The sequence below is a fragment of the Chelonoidis abingdonii genome, chromosome 4, assembly GCF_003597395.2.
Source record: "Chelonoidis abingdonii isolate Lonesome George chromosome 4, CheloAbing_2.0, whole genome shotgun sequence".
Lineage (NCBI taxonomy): Eukaryota > Metazoa > Chordata > Testudines > Testudinidae > Chelonoidis > Chelonoidis abingdonii.
Genome location: NC_133772.1, coordinates 26,760,941 through 26,787,542, shown reverse-complemented (window position 1 = coordinate 26,787,542; position 26,602 = coordinate 26,760,941). Strand labels below are relative to the sequence as shown.

The 26,602-nt window shown below is 51.4% G+C and overlaps 2 protein-coding genes across 3 annotated transcripts in view; both read right to left on the bottom strand.

Annotated features, from left to right (window-relative positions):
- The window catches only part of GNAI3 (G protein subunit alpha i3), a 33,836-nt gene extending 29,174 nt beyond the window's left edge, over positions 1-4,662 (bottom strand). Inside the window, exon 1 of the mRNA XM_032799630.2 lies at positions 4,372-4,662. The gene's annotated coding sequence lies outside the window, so the exon portion shown is untranslated. The remainder of the gene's footprint in view (positions 1-4,371) is intronic.
- Positions 4,663-14,584: 9,922 nt separating this feature from the next.
- Positions 14,585-24,982, bottom strand: GPR61 (G protein-coupled receptor 61). Of its 2 annotated transcripts, XM_032799658.2 has the most exons (3): positions 24,908-24,976; positions 24,489-24,829; positions 14,585-19,151 (listed from the first exon to the last, which is right to left on the bottom strand). In XM_032799658.2, exon 3 carries the CDS (start codon positions 18,726-18,728, stop codon positions 17,379-17,381), a length of 1,350 nt encoding a protein of 449 aa, XP_032655549.1. In that variant the 5' UTR covers positions 18,729-19,151; positions 24,489-24,829; positions 24,908-24,976; the 3' UTR covers positions 14,585-17,378. The 2 variants fall into 2 exon arrangements, with proteins under 2 accessions (XP_032655549.1, XP_074922097.1); XM_075065996.1 differs by lacking the exon at positions 24,489-24,829 and having other exon boundaries at positions 24,908-24,982.
- Between the last annotated feature and the right edge of the window lie 1,620 nt (positions 24,983-26,602).

Sequence of the window (26,602 nt, the reverse complement as noted above, 5' to 3'; positions counted from 1 at the left end):
AAGTATTATTCAGTTTTTTCCAATTTTCACCCTACTTTTGTATCATTCAAATATAAAAAAAAAAAACTTGTTTTATTAGGAAAATATCATACATTGCATGAGATATCTGCATTACAATAATACATTAGTCTGTGTGTATATGCAAAGCTGCCTGTTGAAGGAAGGTTATGCTTAGCCTAGAAGATGCACACAAACAGGCAGGCAGGCAAGTTCTGAAGTGCGCATGCATCTGAAAGTACAGATGAATCTCACGTCCACCACATCCACATTTTAAGCTGTTAGCAGATAACGGTTTAAAGATCTGACACAAAAAACGAGAAGAGAACAAAATCTCTATTGGAATAAGTTTCAGAACACAAGGAATTATTCAAGTTTTAAAAACACAAAAAGAGGAAAAAAGAAGGAAGTTGAGTGTATGCGCTGGAAATGGTGTGGCCCAATTATTAAATGTAAATATAGACATATTAGACTAAGTCTATAATAGTAAACTGTTTATTCAAATGAAAAGTTTTATTTGGGGATTAGAGATGCATTGTTTTCTTAACTCTGAGGTGGCATTGTGTATAGAGTTCTGCTTCAGTTCTGCAGCAAACCACACTGATGAACGGAATTCAAAGCATTAATCTCCTGAATACTTTATTCCAGTCTTTCTATCCATCAAAATAAACCTAGATATTTACCCCCCAAAAATAAATAGTTTTGCACATGCATTTTCACCTGTTTTTGTTATGGTGGTAATAAACACTGATAAATTCCCAGGAAAAATTAAATAAAATAAAAACTGAAAATGAAGGGCCCTACTTACAGCACTGGTAAGAGTTAAACTGAATAGGCAAAACTCATACAATTTCCATACCCTCCCACACTTCGCTGCTCACCATAACAGGAAAATCCCACAGAATTATATATCAGCTAAATTGCATGTCTGTTCCTGCACAGTAGCGTTTTCCTGGAGGCACTGGTAACAAACGAATAGAAAGGAGGGAGTATTGTCTAGAGCACAGGTCTGAGCAAGAATTCCTAGGTTCTATTCCCTGCTCTCCCACAGGTTTTCCACAGTCTCCCATATGCTAGGAGATTGACCTGCTTTTGACAATAACTGTCAACAATGTTTTCTGTAATGTTGCTGAAGACTGATATCCATCACCAGTTAAAGCCATTTTCAGCACTGGTTCAAAGAGACCCATTAACAGCAGTCAGCAACAAGACGATTACTTATTGCAGACAAGGTCTTGTGTGATCTTGGGCAAGTTACTACTCTCTTCTTATGTTTCCTTATGTCTAAAATTGGTGTAACACTTTGCTACCTAGCAGGCAGGGTCATGAAACAAGTATTATTGGTAAAGTAATTTGTATGAAAAGTGCTACAGAAATGCAAATATGGTTATATAATTCATCAGGTTACACTGATGACCCAAGCACCACCATGAAATGGCTTAGTGAGCAACACCCGACAACCTAGCACCCTATTTTCCTTCCACTTCTGGGCTGCTCTCAATAAGTGCAAAACCAAATCAACTGCAAAAAAGAAAAGCAGAAACCCAGAGGAACAAAAACAGCCTGTAGTAACAGGATGTGTAGTCCAAAAATTCTAGAATCTCTGTCTTTTTAAAAGGGGCGGGGAAGAAGTCAAATGCAGTCAGAATCTTGGAATATGGTGTAACCCACATGTTGAACGATGTAGCAATTTACAAATGTCATAATATTGACCATTCTGTTAAAAGGCTGAGGCAGGGGAAAATGACTAGACCCTGCCTATGTGAGCTTTCCCAACCTACATAATTCTGCAGAGAAGTGCAAAAAACTAGGCCACTTATTTGAATAGATGCTAGGAAGATTTATATGGAGTCTTCTCACCTTCATTCAAAGTATTCCTGAATTTTAAAAAGAGGATTACAGAGTGGGTTTGGACTTTACATAAAGCAATACATTTCTTCTGAACTATTGTGCATCAGCATTGAGTGGCTTGCTCCAGTTATTAAACACTCCAAAGGTCTCTTACAATTTAATGAAGTGAGTTACTTTGGTTCATTCTAGACATTTTTAAAAGAAAAACGCTATCTCAAACTGTTTAAAATTCATGTGCTATTTGTCTAGCTTTTTGAAATGTTAATGAAATGACTAAAGCATGCATTTTATCCTAGCAATTGTTGTTTTAGCTGTATGTTACCAAATACATAGAGTGTAAACATCTTTGTAGAATCCTTTAATTCCGAGAGACCTTACTAAGCTAGGATTTTTTAAAAATATGAGTTATATGGAGACATTTTCAAAAGCACAAATGACTGTCAGGCCAATTAACAGCCACTGAAAGGCAATAGTAGTTAGGTGCATAACCACCATTCATACTTCTGAAAAGTCTCTCCCACTGTGTGTGAACATTGCTACGTGTTCTGATTTGTACAGCTTCTCTGTATATTACTTAGGCCTCTTATGTACAGGCAAAACTGCTGACACCACTGCAAATTCCTTTCAAAGTGGCATTTCAGTGTTAGTTGCATTCCAGCATCATGGCACATTAAAAAAACCTACGTACACAGTCTCAAAAAGGTTTCTAATCCCATTAGAAGTCTCTTCTCTATAGATTTTGCAACTCCTACTTACTAACAAAGGAACAAACCCTCAAGGAAGACGACCTATCACCACATACAGCCAATCCAAATTTTTTCTGTGCACACAAAGGACCAAGAACCTCAGTGCCTCAACACAGTACACACAGGTGAAAAACAAGTTAAGCAATACACATATTTCTCTCAGGATTCCCATGGCTGTCTTCCCTTAGGAAACCAGAAATCTTAGTGTAACATTTCCACACACATGAGAGAAGCTCACTAGTATACATACTTCTAAGCAGATCAATACCCACACTAGAGCTATATCACGTCTAACTAAAATTGCAAACTTCACAAAGCAACTGATGATGAAATATAGAAATCAGCTAATCCACCTTCCACTTCAATAAATGCAAGGTTGTTCCTGACACTTTATTCTGTAGCTCATTTTAAATGACTGGGACTGTTGCTGTTTCACTTAGGAGTCCATTACAATTTAACTGATTTCACTCTTCAGCAATTTTCCCTAATAGGCCTTTTTATCTCAGTATTCTTCATTAAACTGCTATGCGCAAGTCTCCAGTAGGGTTAATAAAAAACAGACAGAACATGGCAATTTATTTGTAGCCCCAAAATATTTATCTGTTCAAAGAACTATATTGAAAAAACAAGCCAGCAGTCTCTAATAAGTAAATACTGGATTGCAAGCAAATATTCTTGCAGTACCTTAAAATGTTACCACCAGAAAAGTCCCCGTATATAAAAATAGCATCTCCTTCCTCAGAGGATATGCTTCCTGCACATGTCCAGGGCTCTGACTCTGGTGACAATAAAACATTATACTTCACTCCTGCAAGCGCTGCTGAGACCACTTAGGCCATGTTTGCACTACGGACCTTACTGGGGCACAGCTGTGCCACTGCAAAATCTCTTGTGTAGAGATTCTATGCCGGCAGGAGAGAGAGCTCTCCTGCCAGCATAATTAAAACATCCCTAACGAGCAGCATTAGCTACGTTGACAGAAGATGCTCTCCCGGCAACATAGTACTGTCCACATCGGCACTTTTGTTGGTGAAAGTTATGCTGGTCAGGGAGATGTTTTTTTCACATCCAACTGACCAAAGTGTTATCGATAAAAGCACTGGTGTAGACATAGCCTTAGTCATGAAAGGAGCCTGATTCTATTTTGGCTGGGGCTCCTATCACAACGGCTGGTGAACCTAGTCTGACCACTAGCTACCAGGCACGAGCACCTGCTTGTGAAAAGGAGCCGCTCTCACCTGGAGAAGGGGCACACACAAGGCCATTTCCGGGGAGTCACTTTCAGAGCAGACCCACACGAAGGATCAGCGCCCGTTTCTGAAGCCCTCTCTCTCCAACAGAGAGCTCAGCTGCCAAGTCCCCCCGCCCGAGTGCCCAGAGAGCCATATCTTGTTGCAAAACGACTGCAGGAATCCGCAGGCTCCTGGGGGGCTGGACCGGGGGGGTGTCTCCCGAAGGCCACCCCGCGCCATGCCTAGCACAGCGCAATGAGGCCGGGCGGTCCCTATCTGCCTGATTATGTCCGGCATGAGGTTTGCTGTTGCACGAGGGCTGCAACCGGTCCTTACCTCGGGATATTATCGAGAGAGAACAACCACCCCTCGGCCAGACTGCGGCCCCGGGTGGCCCCGTTCGTCCGGCGGCCGCAGTTCGAGCGCTGTGCGCGACTGCCGGCCCCGCCCCCGTCCGCGGCCACGAAGGGTCGGCGAGAGCACATCCTGCTCCGCACGACGAATAAGGCGACCGGCCCCCCTGGCCCCTCCTCACAGTGCTTAGCTCGAGCAGCAGCTCACCTCCGCTGATGGACCCTTCTCTCTCCTCTATCTCTCCCGCAGTTGCCCTGATGGTATTCGACTTCATCTGAACAAATCCCGCTGCTCCACGCCGCCTAGGCTCCATGTCCGGCGCTCAGCGAGCATTGGGCGCCTGGCGGGCCGGGACCGGGTGCGCGGCCGCACCGCGCGTGGGGCTCGGTCGAGGGTCGGCGGCTCCGCGACGCTCCTCTCGCTCTCCTCAGCCCGGCGGCCCGAGAGCGGCTGTGTGTGAGGCGGGGCCGGACATCCGCTCCGGGGCCTCCTGCCCGCTAGCGGCGTCTGGGAGCGCGGCGCACCCTGGGAAATGTAGTTCTGCAGACACGGCCCATGCGCTTAGAGCGTTGTATGCTGGGATCTGTCCGGAGACGCCCCCGCCGCATTGTATGTTGGGACTTGTAGTCTTATGTGCTGAATGGAGACATCGCATGGCTGGGCCTGTGGGCAGCAGTGGGAGGCTGTGTGCATGGCAAAGGATTGCAGCAGGGTGCTGCAATCCCCTGTGGGCTGGTGTCTCTCGTGAGACTAGGTTTCCATTATACGTGCCTGCACTATTCAATGGGGTCCATATAGGGCCGGCTCCAGGCACCAGCGAAGGAAGCAGGTGCTTGCGGGGGCCAATAGAAAAGGGCAGCAAGTCTGGGTCTTTGGCGGCAATTCAACAGTGGGTCCCTCAGTCTCTATCTACCTCTTTGAGCTGCCGCCAAAGAATGAAGCAGCGCAATTAAACTGCCGCCAAGGTGTCGCCAATCGGCTTTTCTTTCTTTCTTTTTCCCATCATTTGGTGCAGCAAAAAAGCTGGAGCTGGCCCTGGTGCACCCTGATCCTTCATGGGCACGACCTACCCCCCAGTGCCTAGCCAGTGTAAACCTTTACTGCTGACAGTATTGTGTGCCATGGGACACTCCAAGCACCAGGACCTCACCAGTGGCTCTGTGCTGCATACCACTCCCACTTGTAACCAAGCTGTGATAGTGGGGCTAGAACCCTAGCTTTTCTGGCTGCAAAAACCCAAGTCCCTGCAGCTTGAGCTAATAGCAAATTGCTTTTAGCAGCTAGCAGCATGGAGCTTATGGCAAATAGTGCGTCAGTTCTGATTCCATCCTGCAGATAGCAGTATTAAATGTATTTCACTCCAGTACATGCACCCACTTCAGTTCATTACAATGATTACAGCACCACTAGGGGATGGATGTAAAATGCAGCTGATGTGTGCGCAAGTCATGGGCTCTTCCATGTAGCAGAGAACAGTCTAACACCAGGGATTCTCAAATTGAGGGTTGGGACCTCTCAGAGGGTTGCGAATTTATTGCATGGGGGGTCGTGAGCTGTCAGCCTCCATCCTAAACCCCGCTTTGCATCCAGATTTATAATGGTGTTAAATATAAAAAAGGTGGTTTTAGTTTACGGGGGGTTCTGCACTCAGAGGCTTGCTATGTGAAAGGGGTCACCAGTACAAAAGTTTGAGAATCACTGTCTAACACCATCCAATGGCTGGAAGTTGAAACTAGACAATTCAAACTGGAAATAAGGTACACATTTTAACAGTGAGAGTAATTAACCAGTGGAACAATTTACCAAGGGTCATGGTAGATTCTCTATCACTGCCCATTTTTAAATTGAGATGGGCAATTTTTTCAAAAAGCTCTGCTCTGGAAATTATTTGGGGGCAGTTCTCTGGCCTGTGTTATACAGGAGGTCAGATAAGACAATCACAGTGGTCCCTTCTGGCCTTGGAATCTATGAAGTCTCCAGCTACACAGCTGGCAAGGGATATGCATTAGCCCTTTTACATAAGATGCCAACATGAGCCATAGACTCAACACAAAGTAGGGCTCTGAGCTATAAAACATCATCTGCTGCTTGCTCTTTGTCTGCCCAGCTCATTGCGCTCCTCACATGTTTTCCTTTGGAGTGCGTGACAAGGGTATACAAACCCCACACTGGTAAAGAAGAGGTTAAGCAGGTGCTCTGAGCCCAGATGGCCCAGGATTAGTGCAAGCCAACTTAATAGGCAGTAGAGGTTAAGTGACCTAGGCCCTGAGCTTGTCGGATGAAATACACCAGGGACCCTGCTGCCTGCAACTCTGTTTGTAGAGACTTTCCCAGACCAAGGAGAGACTCGAGAGGTCAGAGACTTCACCTTGATTTCAGTTATTTGATGGGAAAAAAAAAAAGGATCTACAATCTATCCTGGAGGACAATCCCTCACTTTCACAGACCTTGGGAGACAGGCCAGTCCTCGCTTACAGACAGCCCCCCAACCTGAAGCAAATACTCACCAGCAACTACACAACAGAAACACTAACACAGGAACCACTCCCTGCAACAAACTCTGTTACCAACTCTGTCTGCATATCTATTCAAAGGACACCATCATAGGACCTAACCACATCAGCCACACCATCAGGGACTCGTTTACCTGCACATCTACCAATGTGATACATGCCATCATGCACCAGCAATGCCCCTCTGCCGTACACATTGGCCAAACTGGACAGTCCCTATGCAAAAGAATAAAGGGACACAAATCAAACATTAAGAATTGTAACATTCAAAAACCAGTAGGAGAGCTCTTCAATCTCCCTGGACGCTCAATGACAGACTTAAAAGTAGCCATTCTTCAACAACAGACTCCAATGAGAAACTGCAGAATTAGAATTAATTTGCAAAGTTTACACCATCAAATTAGGCCTGAATAAGAACCAGGAGTGGCTGGTCACTACAAAAAGTAATTTTCCCCTCTCTTGATAATCACACCATCTTGTGAACTGTTGGGAATTCATAGATTATTAGGGTTGGAAGGAACCTCAGGAGATCATCTAATCCAACCCTTTGCTCAAAGCAGGACCAGTCCTCAAATTGCCTCCTCAAGAATTGAACTTACAACCCTGAGTTTAGCAGGCGAATACTCAAACCACTGAACTATCCCCCCTGATTGATTAGAGTGTGTTAGCACTGACCCCCTACTTGGTAAGGCAACACCCATCTTTTCATGTGCTGTATATTTATACTTGCCTACCGTATTTTTAACTCCATGCAGCTGATGAAGTGGATTATAGCCCATGAAAGTTTATGCCCAAATAAATTTGTTAATCTCTAAGGTGCCACAAAGACTCCTTGTTGTTTTTGCTGATTCCGACTAACACAGCTACCCCTCTGAATCGAGATATTTGATGGTTATTGTTTTATCACTGGGAAATGGGACTGGTGAGGAAGCGACCCAGGGAGGCAGCAGAGTAGCACTTTGGGCCCAGGACTTAGCTGCCGCCCTGGATTGGAACCTGCTGAAGAGGGCTGGCATGGCCTGGGTTCCCCTGCCATCCCCAAGGTCAGGGTTGTGAAGCGGACATAAACCCTTCCCATGAACAGGGAAGAATCTGAGCAAGGGAAGACCTTGAATACCTATGTCCTAACCTACAGTGCTACCCCATTGCAGGATTCTATGTGGACAGAAAAGAGTGACCAAGCTGGATTGGGGGAACGAGATGGGCAGACTACTGCAGGGCCAGAGCAGCTGTCCCAGGGCTTCCACGAGGGGGCTTTTTTGCCTTTGCGCTGGGCCCAGCCTCCCAACAGCACTAGGGGCTGACGGCACATTAGCTGCTTGTGGAGGGTTCAGGTAACATGCTGCAGATGTTACATCTTGGAGGGACTCTTATATTGTTGGTATGAATTTGATGCCTGGCCTGAAAGCTCTTGGCAGTTCCAGGACATGCTACTCTCCCACAGTGCCCCCTTTTCATGTCTCAGTCTTAACCAGGGCCGGCTCTAGGCACCAGCATTCCAAGCATGTGCTTGGGGCCGCCCTTTTCGAGGGGTGGCATTCCGGCCCTTTGTGGGCAGCTTTTTTCAAGGGACAGCACTCCGACCTTTTGTTTTGGCTTGGGGCAGCAAAAAACCTGGAGTCAGCCCTGGTCCTAACCCAAAGGACACCCTCAAAAGGAGTATTCAGTCTCTATTAAATCCGTAGTGGCTGTGCCGAGGTTGCCACCCATTAGTGCCAAGCCTCATGCCAACTTTCATGATGAAGATGCCTATCTGTGGGGAGCCAGCCTGAGACTCACCAAACTCACCTCTGCTGGGGAAAAGAACCACCCTGTGATAGCAGCACCTCTGAGTCACTGCCAAATGGGTGCATTCCAGTCAGTGACCTGGAGGCGAACGGCTCTTCATTACCCACTCCCGAGCCACATGCTCCCCCAAGCAAGGAGCCCAATGCCCCTTGCCAACAGCTAGCACTGATGGCGTATGCCCACCAAACCAGGATGGGAAGAACATCTAACTCTTCCCCAGCCCTGATGTATAAACCCGCCTGGCTCTGCATTAGGGGACAGAACATAGCCCCTGTTTCTCTTCCCCAGACAGAGGGACTCTTGAAGCTGCTCCCAGAACAACCACCAAACACAGGAAATATTGTGGCTGCTACTGGCCTTCCCCATTCTGTTCACCAAATAAAAAGTCACCATAAAGGGCATTCTGCTGCCCTCTTGTGCCTGTTACTCTCCATAACACTCAGTGCAGTTGGAAGAAAACCCCAAGGCTGTCTCTGGATTCCATCAGAGGCAAGAGAGGGGGGTGCCTTTTAGGGGTGCACCAACAATGGGTCTGGTGCATCCCTGGTGTAACTGGATGGAAGCTGGGAGTGTGCAGCCCCTCTGATAACCAGGAATTTGTGTAGAGGCTTAACCATAGGCCCACTGGTTTGGCCGTGGCCAGTAAAATCCCAGCCCAGGAGGGGCCTATTGGCTGGGGATGCATGTACCAGGTGGAGTGCTGGCCTTTGGTTCAGGTAGCCAGGGAGAGAGCCGGAGGCTGCAGGAGAGTTGGGGAGGGTGGAAGAGGGAAGGAACTTAACCTGTGTTTGCACCTTGTCGGTACTAGAAGGGTTAAGCAGCACATGGAGCAACAACCATGTGTGAAGGACGGGGGTGGGGGAGTGTTTAGTTTTAACCCTTGACCTAATGGCCTATCCTGTGCTTCAGCAAAGCAGAGGTAAGTGGCCCAGGGGGCAGCCCTGACATCCCTTTTGCCCCTGCGGGCTCAGTAATGAAGTGGTTAACTCCCATTTCCTCCCTGATTCAGAAAGCTGCCAGCAACCCTGGTACTGGGAGGTGGGTTTCAAATGCATTTTACACCTGAGGGGGCAATGCCAGCCCTGGCTTACACCCTCCCGAGCCTCACTGAACTCAATTGGACACAGTCGGGGGGTGCTGCAGGGCTTGGGGGACTGGCCATGGGCTTGTATCCAGTAGGTTCCATTCTGTAGGCTAGTGAAATACATTGGGGGCTCAGGGACACTTCCTGTGGCACTTGGCAGTCTCAGTTCAGATGGGCCCAGAGCTGGCCGGACTCCCCCTCACTCCATGGCAGGGAGGTTGCTGGGGGCCAGGACGGGGGCGGGAGGGTGTCTTGCTCTTGCTGCTCCTGCTGTAGGAATGAGGAAAACTCCAGTCCCCAAGGCAGGAATATCAGATGTCAAGATGGGGATGGAGAGTAAGCTGTGGCCACGCAGGGCTCAGGCAGGCTTTCAGAGGACAGGGACCAAATGACTTTCCAGTTGGAGCTCCCCCTATATTACAGGAGCCAACCCTTCCTCTGTGTCTGAGCCAGGATCCCCCGGGGAGGAGGAAAGGGCAGAGGGTCTAAACTCCACAGCCATCCCAAGAGAAGCTGCTTCATTCAGATTCGAGGCCAGCATCTCTCCCTTGCACCTGCAGAGCCTGGTGCTGCCGTGGCTCCCATGTCCCTTCTCCGTTACCCATAGAGCAGCTTATCGCATCGATTGCAAGACACAAGCTGCTCTGCCCTGCCCAGGTGTGGGGAAAGCGCTCTTCAAAGCAGAGCTATTTCTGGAGGCTTCAGGTTCCAAGGGACGAGCGCGTGAGCCAGCGTGCACAGGGAGGCTCTGAAGTGCGTGAAAGGTCAGAGTTGCTGGATCCTGCAGCAGAACGAGAGGGAAGTGGGGAGGATGGACTGTGCAGGAGGTGCTGGGAGTGTGTGCATGAGATCACATGCATATGTGTACAGTGCCTAGGCTGGTGCATCCAGAGCCACGCTCCATTCAGGAAGGACTCACTCGTATATGGGGTGGCTCGGCCTGCAGGCCCTAGGGAGACTCCCCAGAAGGGATCCCAAGAGCAGAGTTGCCAGGACATTTGATCTGTCACAAGGCGGTTGGGGTTCAGCTTTCTGGTGCAAACACCGTGCTTGCTAAGTGCTTTCCCGGCCAGAGGGCTTGATCCCAGAGGGGCGGAACTGAGCCGGGTGCCTCAGAGCCTGACTGTGCACCATGATGCCTTGTGGCTCAGAACCTGACCATGTACTAGGGCCAAAGGCACCTTCTACCAGAAATACCCAGCAAGGTTAGCCTGGGGAGGAGACCAAAAGGCTCCAGGGGTGTATGGGGAACATGTGGGACTCAGGCCCCGTTAGATGGAGTTGCCTCCACCCCTGTGTGAGGCCACTGAGCAAAATTGGCAAAGATTGGTTTTTGAAAAGGCCACTTGCCCAGGCTGCAGCCAACAACAGGAGATGAAAGCTGCATCCCTCAGATGTCTTCCTCCTCTGGGATCCCCAGCTGGGCATGGAAGGCTTCTGCTGGCAGTGTGTCTGCTGGTGCAGCACAGTGACAACTCAAGCCCTGCAGCTCCCTAGAGTTATTATTCATCATACAGTGAAACAAAGAGGCCCCAAGCAAGGCCATAGCCCCATTGTGCTAGGCGCTGCACATACAGCCCCTGCCTCAAACAGCATGGACAGGGGGGAAGGGAGCGGAAGAGTGAGCCAGTAGCAGAGCCATGGTTAGAACACAGCTATCCTGCATCCCCAGGCCTGGGCTGCCTCCCACGGTGTCTCTGGCCAGGTCTACACTGCGACTTTAAATCGGTTTAATGGCCTATATACCGATTTAACGCTGTATCCGTTCACATGACGTCGTCATTAATATCGAGTTAAACGGCTCCTTAAATCAATTTCGGACCTCCTCCCAAACGAGAGGAGTAGCGCTAAATTCGATAGTGATAACTCGGATTAGGGTTCGTGTGGACGGAAATCGACGTTATTGGCCTCCGGGCGGCATCCCAGAGTGCAGCACTGACCGCTCTGGACAGCAATCTGAACTCGGATGCAGCGGGCAGGTAAACAGGAAAAGCCCCGCGAACTTTTGAATTACATTTCCTGCTTGCCCAGCGTGGAGCTCTGATCAGCACGGCTGGCGATGCAGTTTGAAATCGAAAAAGAGCTCCAGCATAGACCGTACGGGAGATACTAGGTCTGATCGCTGTATGGGGAGACAAATCTGTTGTATCCAGCTCCGTTACAGAACACGAAATGCCAAAGCGTTTGAATAAAAAACTCCAGGATACACAGCGCTGCGTGACAAGCGTAACGGGAAGCCAGAGACTCAAATGGACGCTCATGAAGGGAGGGAGGGGGTACTGAGGACTCCAGCTATCCCACAGTCCACAGCAGTCTCTGAAAATTATTTGCATTCTTGGCTGAGCTCCCAATGTCTGTAGGTTCAAACACAGTGTCTGGCGTGGTTCAGGGAACAGCTCCTCAGTTTATTTCCCCCCACCACCACGTGAAAAAAAAAAGGGAAAGATTGCTGTGCTATGGCGTTTGCTCAATGCACTCCGCGAAAAAGGCGCCAAAGGGTTGTCTGCTGCCTTCACAAAGGGAGGGGTGAGGCTGTACCCAGCACCACCCGGGGCAATGTTTTCTGCCCCATCAGGCACTGTGCTCTCAACACGGAAGTGGGAACTATGGGATAGCTGAGGAACAGCTACCCACAGTGCACCGCTCCTGAAATCGATGGTAGCTTTGGACCATGGACGCAAACAATCGATTTCAGGATCCCACTGTGGACGCGCTAAACCGATTTTATTAGATCTGTTTGTAATATCGGTTTAAGCTAATTCGAAATAATCGTGCAGTGTAGACGTACCGTCTGTCTGTCTGCACTATCCGCTGGCACAATCATTCGCACCAGCCCAATGCCTGTTTCCTGGGGATCTCAAAGCACTTCACACTCATTAGAACCCATGTCACTCCTGGGTGCTAGACCAACTGGCTGAATCGTACAGCACTCTGGGGAGGAGTGTAAATGAGTCATAGAGTTCTTAGGGCCATGGCACTCCAGGCCAGAGGGGACCCCCAGATCTCTGTCCAACTGCCTGTATCACAGCCCAATGCCCAAAACGAGACCCAGCTATTACAGCCGAGGCTCCTGTAGTAGCACTGCCTATTGTTACAAAGATACAAAGAGCGCCATGACTCACCCAGAAAGACTTGGGCAGTGTTCCCCTACTCTAACCACTAGACACTACTGCCTTCCGTCATGATTACCCCGTTTGTGGCTATTGGACACTGGCTACCAAGCATGCAGGTGCCAGTTGCCAAACTCCCCTTCCAAAGGCAGGACCTAGCTCCTAGGTGCCCTGTGCAGTCACAGCCCCCAGGTTCCCTGAACAATGAGTGCTTGGGAAGGGAGCCTCAGAAACTAGCACACTGAGCAGGGAGCTGCCTAAGCCAGCCAAGCTGACATGCAGAGGGGAGGGGCAGGGCTTAAGCCCAGATTCACACTTCCAATTCATCTGGGCCTTGGGAACTTGACTGAGGAGCCAAAGGGAGGAGCTCCTCTCTGCTCTGGATCCCCAGCTGGAGCCCCTCCGGGAGTTAAACATGCCAGCAAGTCAAGCCTTTCTTAGGAACAAGCAGAGACCCCACCCCATTCCAGCCCCGACACTCACCTGTCTTCACATCTCGTCTCTGCTTGATTGGAAGCTGGGACTTGAGCCCAACTTAGGTCTGCCAGCTGGCTGGTGACTGGTCCAATCCTCAGGGTACACTGGGCCGGGGCTGTCTGATGCTCAACTGCGTATAAATAGTGTTCACTGGGCCAGAGACTGACAGTATAGCCCAGTGGTTCGGGCCCTCAGCTAGGCTGGGGAAGGGTCTGGGTCAAGTGCCTGCAGGTGAGCTAGGTGGGGAATGCCTAGTCTGAGAATTCTGCCAGGGCTCTGAGCAGCTCATTCGCTGTGGGACAGTGCCGGGACTCGGGCAGGTCTGTGCATGCCCACAGAGACACCTAAGGCCCTTTGTGAATCTGGGTGAAGGGCTGCAGCTCTTCCTCTGCCCTGGGGCTCTAGCCCCTGGCACATTTCAGTGGGGTGGTCTCAGGGGAGCCCAGCAGCCTTCCTGCCAAGAAACATCACTGAGTCCCACTGCTCCAGGAAGAGCAAGGGCCAGAGCTCATGGCCCACTAGCAGCCCTCTGCCCACCAGGGTCCTGCGCATAGGCGGCTAGGTGAATGGGTGAGGAGGCAGGACTCCTGAGTCCCATTCTCAGCTCTGCTATGAGCTCGCTGTCACATCACCAATTCTGTGTCTTCGCTGCCCCAGCTGTAACGGGGCCAGTACTAGCACTTACCCACCTCTGTGATGTGCTTTGAGATCTCTGGAGAAAGGGCCCCGGCTAGACAGAGTGCTGTCTGCTCTGCCAGCCTGCTCCGCCCAAGGATTGCATCTAAATTCAGACTTCAAGCCTGCGGCGAGGCAAGTCAGTATCCTCATCCCTGGTACACAAAGGAGGAAACTGAGGCATGGAGCAGTCTTGAGCCTAATTTTCACAGGTGCTGAGCACCCAAAACTTGAACGGGGGTCAAGGGGAGCTGCTGGGCACTTAGTACCATGGGACAATCAGGCTGCTTCTTTAAGTGTCTCAATGTGGATTTGGGAGTCTAGCTTCATGCCCATTTGGGGGGCTCTTGGCCTAGTTACCGGCCCAAGGTCACATGGGGCACAGAATACAGTTCATCTGACTCTGGATTTGTGACCAGAGCCCTGTGCTGAAATCACTGCCCCTGCCCCGTCTTGAGCTCAGCTACAGCTGACAAGGCCAGGAGAGAGAGAGACTAGTTTCCATTAGAGCAAGACCCATCTGGCCACGGCTAAAAGCTCCATCGGAGCAGGATGACATTCCTGGCATCCTGTTCAGGACCCTTTGTTCTGAGCGGCAGGGCTCGGAGCCCGCCAGGTCCCACGCAGGCAGGGAGCCATGTTTCATAATAAAGTATTTTATTTGGTGCTCCGGGTTGGAACCGTCCTACATGAACATCCTTGAGTCCTAGCCCTTGGGAAGCAGTGACTGAGCTCAAACGGTGCTGCTCAGCTGGGTGTGCTGGCTTGCCAGCTTGGTGCACAGGACCCACCTGGAGAAAGCGCTCCCTGCCAGAGTGAGCCTCTGCAGGCTCTGAGGTCAGGATACCCTGCAGCTGAGGGTAGTGCATAATCCCATGGCAAAGGTGGCTTGGCCTCTTCTCCTGGCTATTTCCCATTCTCCAGCCCAGCTGGGAAAGGCTCACTGATTACATGGGGCCCCGTCCCTGTTCTGTCCATGCCCCGGGGTAGTTTTGCCAGAGATCCCAGCAGGCTGAGGCTGGTTGGCTGAGTAGATCTTTGTTCACGGACAGAGATGTGAATGCCATTCTCCTCTCCAGCTCTCGAGAGCACAGATGAGACAAAACCAGAACCCCTCTCCTCCCGCCCCATCGCCCTGCACTGAACTGCCTGGGGGTGGAGGAGGGTCAAATAAATAGGACCGGAATCAGAACCACTCCCTTGTCCGGTAAGCCCAAAGCTTGACCACTGAGGTCTTGCCAGACCCCAACTCTTCCCCCCACAGTTTTGTTTGACAGAGAAGAGTAGGGTCAGATCCAAGCAGAAAAGGTGTTTGGATAAATGCAGTTTGGATCCCACTCGCCCCTAGCTTTGGCCGTGTGACAGGCGAAGGCTGAGGTTCAGCCTGGCTCTGATCATGGTTCCTAAGTCTCTGTCAGTGATCAAAGATCCCATGAGGGGGCCAACCAGCGGGGATGACTTAGTCCTGCGGCTGCCCCACTCGTGTCACGTGGGCTCCTTGCATTAGAGTCCCCTCTGCCACGGGCAGACAGACCAAAGGGGGTGGTTCTGGAAGGGAAAAGATGATAAATGTCAATACAAACAAATCACTATCGCTGTTCCCTTCCCCCTACCCAGCGCTCAGGCCAGCCTGCCCTGGGGCACTGCTTCCCATGTAGCAGCGGTTCTGTTCTCTGGGGCGAAGGCTGTATCTGGTGTCTGAGCTGGGCTATGCACGGGCGGGGGCTCCCCTGGGGTTCAAGGGCAGGGGATCCAATCCTAGGCCATGGAGCAGCACTGGGGGACAGGGTGGGAGAAGAGTGCGGGTTGGGGGGAGCACTTGAGGTGCTGGGGATGGGGGAAGAGACCCACAGCCCACCTCCTGCTGGGCCGGTGTCATCAGTCATCACCTTTGGAGGAGCTTCAGACAGACCAAGGGGCCTGGGCCAGGCTGGGGGCTGGAAGACCACGAGGTAGGGAGAGAGATTGTGCTGGAGGCTGTGCCTGGGGGGAGGCTGTGTTGGAGTCTGGGGGCTGGGTGGGAGGAGATGGGTCTGGCTCCTAGGAAACCCCGTCTCACGGCCTGATCAAAGGTCACTAGTTCAGCTACATTTCCTTGAACAGGATCGCGTGAGTCTCCACCTGCTCCTCCCACAGGCACGTGGCTCCACCGTGCCTTGTCCAAGGCCCAGCCAGGAGCGTCCAAGCCCAAGGTTGTGCTCCCTTCGTCCTCAAAGGGATCTCAGTGGGGTCAAATCAGGGAAGTGGCATGGTGGTGATGGTGGTGGGGATCCCAGCTGCCCCCCTTTTCCTACTGGGATTAGGGTGGCGAGGTGCTCAGTTTTCGACCAGAAAGTCTAGTCAAAAAGGGGACCTGACGGTGTCCTGTCAGATCTACTGACTGGACACCCAAAGTCTGGTTACTGTGGGTGGGGGAGGCGCTGGGTCATCACCTGCACCAACCACTACTCAGCCGGGGCTGCATCCTACCTGTGTCAGGTGGCTGAAGCTCCCATTATGAAGCTTAAGGTCAGGCTTGACAAAGCCCAGGCTGGGATGATTTAGTTGGGGATTGGTCCTGCTTTGAGCAGGGGTTGGACTAGATGACCTCCCGAGCTCCCTTCCAACTCTGATCTTGTATTCTATTCCAGACTCTGCAGGAGAGTCCCTCCTGACTCTTGGGGAGGTGGGGGAAGGTGGGAGGGGAAAAGCAGTGAGTGATAGGAGGGAGGGAGAAGAGGAGTGAATGAGGGCAGAGGAGGGCAGGGGCAGGGTTTGGGGGGAATAGGTAGAGCAGGGGTGGGACCTTGGGGGGAAGAGGCAGGGCAGGGGAGGTTCCGGCATTCCTGCTGGAGTGTCTATTTTTTAAATATTACCAAGGTGGTAACCCTAACTGGGACGGAGGTAGATTCACACAGTTAAGAACATAACATAAGAACATAAGAATGGACACACTGGGTCAGACCAAAGGTCCATGCAGCCCAGTATCCTGTCTGCTGACAGTGGCCAGTGCCAGAGGGAGTGAACCTAACAGGTAATGATCAAGTGATCTCTCTCCTGTTATCCATCTCCACCCTCTGACAAACAGAGGCTACGGACACCACACAGTTGAGGGGTAGGAATCAGATCAGAAAGGGTTAAGAGGATATTGAATTAGAGACCAAAAAAAAAATTAAAATAAAAAAAAATCAATGCTCTTTTCATAGACTCATTGAAACATAGAGCTGAAGGGACCTCAAGAGATCAGCTAGCTCAACCCCCCGCACTGAGCCAGGGCCTTTTGGAAACTTACAAGGGACAAAATGGAAATTCCAGGGCATTTTTAACCCAAGAGGCTGTTTCTGCTCTAAGTGGAAAAGGGACAAATCATAGAAATGCTACGATATTGATCTTAGCCAGCCAAAATGACTCAGCCACCAGAACCAGCTGCTTGTCAGCGTGGGCACTCAGGTGGAAGGGAGGACGCGTCAGTCCCCACAGTTGTGTTTATTAGGAAATCATGCCCTGTCAACTGCTGGGTTCTGCATTATTCCACACATCAGAAAGACTAGGTTGTCAAGTGCAAAGGTCTGCTACGGCTCGGGCTTGGGCACGGCCCGGATGTAGCTGTCGGAGACCGTGATGTGCTGGTCAAAGAACTCCGAGGTCTCCTCTGCAATCTGCCCGGGGATTCGGAAATCGATGCCAGGCGGCTCCCTTTTGGGAGAGGGGTGGGCAAGAACATTCCTGCTTTCTGTGTTGCAACCAGTCCCCTGCAGGAACTGCAAGAAGTTCTCCTCGATGGACCCTTCACGGCTGGGCAGCCGGAGGTCCTCTTCTGGCGGCTGCTTGAAGAAGCAGGTGAGGTGCCTGCTGAGCTCCCCACGGATCTGCCGGTTGAGGCACCCGTAGAAGAAAGGGTTAGAAGTGAAGCAAAAGTAGCCAATCCAGGTGACTACACTCTCCACCTGCCGGCCAGGGAAGGACTGAGAGCTCAGCACTGAATAGAGATGGAAGGAGAAATAGGGCATCCAGCAGAAGAGGAACTGCCCTCCAACTGCTAGGAGAATGATAGCAGCCTTCCCACCCCCAAACGTTCTCTGAGGGGTAGTCTGAGGGGCACCCGAGCTGGTCACCATGGTGGACCTGCTACTGAGGGATTCTGATCGCTGCCGTGGCGTATCCATCCAGGTGGGGAGTGGGCCATGGTGCATGGCAGCCACCCTGGCCACCTTGAACATGCTACAGTAGACCACTAGGATGATCAGGACGGGCAGGAGGAAGTAGAAGATGGCAAAGAAAACCACAAAGAACTTGCAGTAGGAGCTCTGGCTCCACTGCAGTGAGCAGCTCCGGCCGCTGTAGGCTGGGGAGACACTGAAACGATCCAGGGAGAGCCAGCCCAGGACAGGGATGACGGACATGACCACCGCCTTGATCCACACCCCCACCAGGACACAGACCACCAGGCCAACAGTCATCTTGACCTCATAGCGCATGGGGTGCACCACATAGTAGTAGCGCTCCACGTTAATGGCTGAGATGGAGAGGATGCACATGCTGATGAAGCAGACGCTCAGGAAGAGGTAGACATGGCACATGGCCTCGCCGAAGATGGTGCTGTTGAAGAAGGCGGAGCTTGACAGTATGGCCAAAGGCAAGAGGGTCAGGGCTGCCAAGAGGTCCACCAGACAGAGGTGGAAAACAAACACAAACTTCCTCAGTGCTGGTGTCTTGATGATGACAGTCATCACAGCCACATTGCCCACGATGGCCGTCAGGTCAATCAAGAGCATGAAGAAGAGCCCAATGGATTCTGAGGCCATGTCCCTGGTCTTGGTGTCCAGGGTGGAATTGGGATGCATGATGCTCTGGGACGTATGGAGCAGTCTTCCTGGCCTGGAGGAATTCCACGCCCACTGAGTAGGGAGTGAAGGCTCCATGGAGACTGGTGTCGACTCCCACGGCACCTCCCCTCACAGGTCCATCATCCATCCTATTCTGGGTCCCCTAGAGTAATCAGAGAAAATTAGCCAGTGGAGAGGGAGCAATCCCAGTCCACAGACTCACATTCTGGCTGGCTCTTCCACCAGCTGCCAAGTCCCAGAGGACAAGTCCATGCTCCAAGAGCATTTACACTTCCCGATGCCGCTGGGTTACACTGGCCATCCTGCTGCTCAGCTGCACTGAATTTCACATCCTTGTCTCTGTCCTTCTGGATTGTGCTTGGGTCAGTGATGCCCACTGGTCCAGAAAGGCCATCGGATTGCACATGGGGCTGTGCGCTGGCTAAGGGTCTCCCACTTGTTTTCAGCCCTCCTGGGATCTCATCTTGTTGCTCGCTTTTCCCCAGCAAAGCTTAGTACCTACAAAGAAATGTAATTCCACGTTAATCACTGCATCAGCTAAGCCGAGAGCCAGGGCCAAACCCTGGGCTTGTGCTGACAATGGGAATTTTGCTGAAAGGACAGACACACCGGAGCACGTGCGTACACTCAAGCATGTTCGTAAGTGCTTTTCTGAATCAGGGGCGCAGATCCGAATAGACACCGAGGACGGTGCTTAGGTTCTGCCCCCCAGAGTTCTATCTGATGCTGCTAATCCATGAAACCACTTTGATTTTGGGAGGACTCCAGCCTCTCTGCTGCTCCAAGGGCTCCTCCCAGCTTTGGACCTTGGTTGCCAACTCCAGAGGCATCTCCTAAGCTCCCAAAATGGACGGGGTAAATCCTCTATCATTATTAGGGATTGATCGAGATCTTCCTGGGGGTGGTGAGGAGGGGGACAGATTGCCCCATGTCTGCCTATTACTGTGGGTTTCCTGCACCCAGGGCTGGCTCCAGGTTTTTTGCTGCCTCAAGCAAAAAAATAAATAAATAAAGAAGCCGGAGTACCGCTGCTGAAGCAAAGGTGCTGCCCCAAAGGGCTGGAGCGCCGCCCCTTGAAAAGTGCTGTCCCAAGCACATGCTTGGAATGCTGGTGCCTAGAGCTGGCCCTGCCTGCACCTTCCTCTGAAACAGCTGGCACAGGTCACTGTCCCAGACAGAATCCTGGACTAGATGGGCCCTCGGTCTGATCCAGTCTGGTGATCCCCAGGTCCCTACATTCCCTTCACCTCACAGGGGGGCCTGCTGACTCTGCAACAATGTCATGGGAGTTTCGGGTTCTCTAGGGATTCTCCACCGACCCGTCACACTGGGAGCCCCAGGGCTGCCTCGGAATAGTGCATGGCTGCTCCATACCCCAGATCTCAGGAAAGACAGAGGAAGGATAAGCTATGCTCACCCAGAGAAAGAAACCATCTACAGAGGGCCAGTGGCGTATCCGGTTCATGGTGGCTGATGCCCTATCAACCTCCTCCAGCCATCCCCACCTTCCTGCTCTCAACTAGCCCAGAAATTGGCCAAGATCCTTGGCTGGTGTAATCAGCACTGCTCCACTGAAGGGCCATAGCTCTATATTGATCACTGGAGCAAAGTTGATTTAACCAGGTCCTAGCCCTGTGGCACCAGCTCTCACTGTCCGCTGTGGCAGCTGGGTCTGTGCCTGAGCTCGCCAGATCTCATCTAAGGGGCCAGTATGTTTCAGAGTGCTCAGGATTCCCTGGTATATGAGCCTCCGGTGTATTGCCGGGGGTCTGTGATGTTGGGGATGTTCAGCGTATGCTAGGGGATCTCCTGTTTCTCGGGCATCCATTATATTTGAGAGGTAGGCTCATTATTCGGGGCCTGGGGTGTTCCATACCCCCTGCCTACCATCCTCAGTGAAGCAGGAATCTTGGGAGTTCCCCATTATCAGAGGTCTAGCATATTTCATGGGCTTGTGTATGTCAGCAGGTTCCCATTCCTGGCCATCCCAGTGCTCGGGACTTTCCTGTCACTCAGAAACTGGCTGGTGTTGTCCTCACACAGGGAGTGGAAGTGTCCCCTGTGGAGCCTCCACCCAGTTTACAAAATATACCAGAAAAATAACCTCCCTGAAAGGACAGGAGTTGGGATTGTTCCCGTCAGATGCGGAACTAGTACCTTACAATCACACAGCACCTTCCATCCCAAGGGAATGCCAAAGCACTTCACAGGCTTTAGCTAGGTAGGAGTCACTTTGCTCACAGCTGAAATGCAAATGCTTCTGGAGTGGAGCACAGCAGCTGTTTAACAGCACACCACAACACTGCCCAGTTGCTGAGGACAGAGAGTGAAGAAGACCAGGTCCACTTGAAACTACAAGGGGAATTTAGGCCATCCGAATGTAATTACCTAACCTGGAATTTGGCCAGGATATCAGGTTCACATCCTTACTTTTGGGAGAAAGCATGCTAAGATCTTTCATGCTCACAACAGAGATTGGAGCCCCACTTTCCGAGAGGTATAAAACCCCACAGGACTCAGGGGATCTGATTCTTCAGTGCTCCATACTTGATACAGTTATTTCTACCAGGGCATCTTGCTGCTAGAGCTTCATAAATGGGCCTCAGTATCACTGAGAATCACAGTGCTGGGCACTTTACACATCTCTGTAATAAGAATGGCTCACTGGCGTGCTACCCCTCTGAATATAACAGCAGTTCCTATCAATGGGTCATATGGGATAATCCATGCAGCAACCGCCGCTTGGAAAGGTCAATTCTCTACAGCGATGGGAAAACCCCTTCCGTTGCCGTAGGAACCATCTACACCACCGTGCTACAACGTCATAGCTACCTCACTGCAGCACCAGTAGTGTAGATATGGCCTAAGCCTCAAGCTTAGGAGGGAACTTACTGCCACCAGCTGTGGAAACTCATGTGACTCCAAAGGGTCTGGGGAAAGCCAGTCGAAGGAACTTTGATGGAATCATATTCCCTGGAAAAATTCAGTTCCATTGAAATTTAAACACTCTGTGAAATCTGGTCAATTTTGCTGCAATTTTATTGGGGCGGGGGAGTTGCAGCAATGTTGCAATGTTCCATTTTAACGTTTTCAGAACAAAACATTTCAATGTTTTGTTTTTAAAGAACCTTTCATTTTTGCTGGTTTTGGTTGCTACGATATTCTAATATCACACAAAGTTAAAAAAAATAAAAAAAATCAAAGCACAAGGGACTGGAAATGAATTTCTTTTCTGAATTTTCCTGAGTGGAGAATTTCAAAATGTTCAGTTTTCACTCTGATTCGGAATGAAGCCAGATTTTGAAATCTCAAAATCCTTTGCAGCACAGAACTCCCATTCTCCACACAGATCTAGTTCTGGGTGCTCAGATGCCAGCTTCAGCGGAGCTATATATTCTGAATCTAATGGTGTGGGAGAGCTCAGACATACCAGATCCTCAGCTGGTGATCATTGGCTTTGCTCCATAGACTCCAGTGGAACTAAGGCTGAAGATCTGGCCCTAAATTTTGATTCCTAAACACAGAATTGCTCTGATGGAAAACTCCCCCATAGGTGAAGTAGTGGTTAATGGATCTGCTGAAAGCAGCACCTGGGGAGGAGGGCACCTACAGTGCAACATTTCAACAAACAGCAACAACATTTGCAGCCCTCTGAATAGTTAGATATTAACCACTGATGGAATTCAGTAGCGTAACTCCTTGCTTAACGCTGTTGTTATGTTCCTGAAAAATGCTACTTTAAGTGAAACAATGTTAAGCGAATCCAATTTTCCTATAAGAATTAATGTAAATGGGAGGGGGCAGGTTCCAGGGAATTTTTTTTTGCCAGACAAAAGACATTATATACATATCCTGTATAAGTTTTAAATAATTTTAAACAAAAAATTTAATACTGTACCACCAATGATGATTGTGAAGCTTGTTTGAGGCAGGGGCAGGGTGTTCACCCAGTGCTCTTGCTGAGGGGTGGGGTTGGGGCGCCGGGGCTTGTCCCTCTCCACCCACCCGGCATTCCAGCCAGGGAGCGGGGTTGGGGCATGGGGTCTTCCCCTGTTCAGCCCACCTGGCACCCCTGCCGGGGAGTGGGGTCAGGGGTTTGCCCACTTCCAGGCTGGAACGCTGGCCAGGTGGAATGGGGCAAGCCCCTGCACCCTAACACCGCTCCCCAGCAGAAGCGCTCGGCAGGCGGAGCCGGGTGAGCCAAACTACCTTATAATGGAACATTGCACGACTTTAAATGAGTATGTTCTGTAATAGATCAGCAACCTAATAACGAAACAGTGTTAACTGGGACGACTTTAAGTGAGGAGTTACTGAACTACAGCTGTTACCAGCTCAGGAATCTGCTGATCAGTCAAGCATCCCTAAATGGGGAAACAGCAATGCACTGCCTGGCTTGCACCACAGGATTGACCTGGAAAAAAGGATGGTTGGATACTGTACAATTAATGTTACTGCCAATTAAAAATGTCAGGCCTAACTCTCAGCAACATAAGTCTTCTCTGTACTACTCTGGCAGTGGGAAGGGATCTGAAATTGGGAGTAATTTACTCCAACTGCAATGTGAAGGAGCTAGAGCATAAATGAAAAGTGGGCACAGCACCAGCTAACAGTAGGCTGGACAATTGGGGTCAGCCCTGACTCAGAGGGAAGAGCGCCCCCTATTGACTCACCCACAGTACTACCAGCAGCAACACAATACCTAGCACCATACTGTGGCATTGGGGTCAGCACTGACTCCACCCATAATGCTCCTTACCGCCCATTGCCCCCAGGGGCCGTGCTGGAGCAATGGAGTTAGCCCCCTACTGAATGACTCACCTAGACCAGCTGTGTTGAGTTCACAACAGGAAATGGGATCTCAGCACAAATGGGCCATTGCAGTTTCCTACTGGGGCTGCGGGCACCCAGTGCTGGCATTTGCAGGCTGTAGCTGGCACGAAGCAGGGAGTAACGGGAAGTGCATGCAATCCAGATCACAAAGACTGCGAGGCAGCGCTACCTTTGTGTGATCCACACTGGGAGCTTCTCCCTCAGTCCATTTAGCCACCCACGACAATGGGGGACGTCCACCAGCCCTCAGGAGCCCGTTCCCCACCAGAGGAGCAGCATGGTAGTAAATGGGCGACTCTGTCACCAAGCACCTTTCCTGGCAGATGAAACCTGTTCAAATTCAGCAAATCTCTCCCCCATCCGACACTGGTGGATGTTCCTGAGGCATGGCGCTGTGGGACAGGCAAGGCAAAGGCACTGGGATAGTAACACTGGGAATGCTCAGATCCTAGCCGGAGCGGGTGCAACTACAGCGAACTCACTGGAGTCACACCCACTGGCACCGTGGCCGTAGTGGTACTGATTGGGATCAGAGGTCTATCAGTTCTTGTGCTTCAGGGTGCCAGCTGAGGGTCAGAAAGAACTCCCTTCTGGGGGAATGGTATTACACAGTTAGGTGAACTACATGGGGTGCACTATGCTTCATCTGCAGCATTTGTTGTTGGGAACCATGAGATGCAGGGTCAGTGTGAGATGGCTGGCTGGTGTGTTCTGTGTGCTCTTTCCCCTGCCCACCCCCAGCTCCCTCCACTCTCATTGCTGCGATCTTGGTCCCGATCAGCCCCTGAACACAGGATGCTTTACTCGCCCAGGCCTCTTGGCAGGCTGCCCTCTACCCAGCGGATGCCCACCATGATGCTGTACCCAGCTCGCGTGAGCCAACCTGATCAATCCAAGGGTGACCCTCCTCCCCTGTTCCTGCCCAGGCTGTCCCCACAGCCTCCCATTGGACCCTTCACTTCTATCCACACACCCTTCCCCTTGCAGGGGCAGGATTCTTACCCTGTGCTTTCCACCTGCGCAGCGAGCCCCAGCATCCTGCCAGCAGGCCCTGGCCAGGGGCGGAAGGGAAGAGAGCCAGGCTAGGCGAGCAGAGAGGAATCCAGCCTAGCCCTGCTCATTCCTTCGCCCTGGTGCTGCTAAACTGGCTTCCAGCGTGACCCTCTGAAGGGCTGCCTCCACCCAGCTCAGGTCCTCGCCCTTCCATTAAAATGGATCCTGGAGTCCCTGGTGGCCAGAGCTCAGGTGTCCAGTTCCGGTTCTGCCCCAGTCCTTGAGGTTTCAGTCAGGAGACTGGACTTGGCTCTGTGCGTTTCTCCCATCGACCAAGACACTCCAGATACCTGGGGATGCAGAGAGAAATGCTGCAGCCAAGCCGGACCCAGCCCTCTCCTGTCCCCAATCCAGGCATCAGCTCCTACCTTTCCCTGTACAGCTTGCCAGAGTACTGGGGACCTCTCAGCTGATGCTCCTCCACTGGAGATGATGCACAGAGCCACTGCAGTGAAGGGTGAGAGGCAGCCGGCAGCTTGGTGATCATCAAGGTTTCTGGGTCCTAAAGGCCTCCTTATTTGCAGTTTGATATACCTGGTCCTGCCCCCGTCCACGGCTCACACCGGGGATAAGGAGTGCAGGTCAAGGCCTTGCCTGCAAAGCATCCAGTCTCCTTCTAATGCCAGGCCAGCCCCACAGCGTTCCCAAGAGAGTCAGAACCATTGCCTTTAACAGCTTCCTCCAGGCTGTGTCCGGCTTCTGCCAGCAGCACCTGCACCAGGAACAGCATATCCTAGCACCGGGCTGGGGGCAGAGCATGAAACATACCCCCACTGATGACCCAGCATGCTCAGTGCTTTCTAATGCCATTGCAGAGATGGGGCGTGTTCAGGTGGCAGAGGACAGCACTTCCAGGAACAGATACCCCTACTACCACATTGGGCAATGGAACATGCCCAGACCATGAAGGTCAGAAACTCCAGCAGCACAGCTGACTCCTCTGATCTCAAACCACACACGAGCGATTTAAAAATGGCAATAGCATGATCCAATGGGTAGGGCACAGACCTGGGAGTCAGGACTCCTGGGTTCTAGTCCTGGCTGGGCCACATATACCCTGCAAGTTGCATTCCCCACTCACTCTCTCTCTGTGCCCCAGTTTCCCCCTGTGTGACAAAGGAGCAATGATACTTGCCCTCCTTCATAAAGCTGGTTGCTAGAGAAGACAGATGTATTGTTACCTTTCCTGTGTAAGGGACGGGACCATAGGTGAGATGCCATGGGGCTTACACAGCCCTGGTGGCCCAGCCCAGGGGCAGACACAGTGTAGCTGGGGTAGGTGAAGCTTTAGTGGGTGAGAGAGGCACTTCCATTGGGAATCTGTATGTCGTGTAGGGCCAGCCTGGAAGAAGGCACAAAGCCCAGGGGGTGAAGGACACAAGGGAATCAGAAGAGAAGGGTTGGAGCTGAAATGATGAGCAGTGTCAGGGTCAGGAGCAACCTCCAGGAGAGGGGGAAGATGGGCAGTGACCCCCCCCAAGGAGTGGGAGCTGGGGACAGCAGAAAGGGCCCTGTCTGGAGTGGAGTGGAGGAGGCAGAGAGGGGAGTGGGGAAGGCCAGGGAGAGGCAGAGCAGGACTGAGTTGAGAATGGGAGTGGTCTGTTGTCTCAGTAGCAGCATTGGGGAGTGAGGGAGGGACAAGGAGGAGTCTGGGGTTGGGGGGCTAGATGGTGACAGGAAAATGGGGAGAGTGTTTGGGGGCAAGGCACTGTGTATGAGTCTAACCCTTGTGGGCCAGGGGCCCTGGTTTCCAGTCAGGGAACACCCAGCTTGGGCAGCAGCTGTGGGCTAGTGGACTAAGCACGGGGCTGGGGACTAGGTCACAGCCATGCCATGCCTAGGGGCTCCAGACAAAGATCAGGGCCCCAGCATGCCAGGCACTCCCCAGACACATGGAGTTGGAGATAGTCTTACTTTGAAGAGCTCACAAGCAGGGAGAAAGGAATCCACCCCATGTTACGGAGGGGGAATTAAGCCTGGGGAGCGAAAGGCCTAGGTTCCCAAAGGAATTTTAGGTAGCACAGCACCTAACTCCTAGACACTCTGCTGCTCAGGGGAACTTA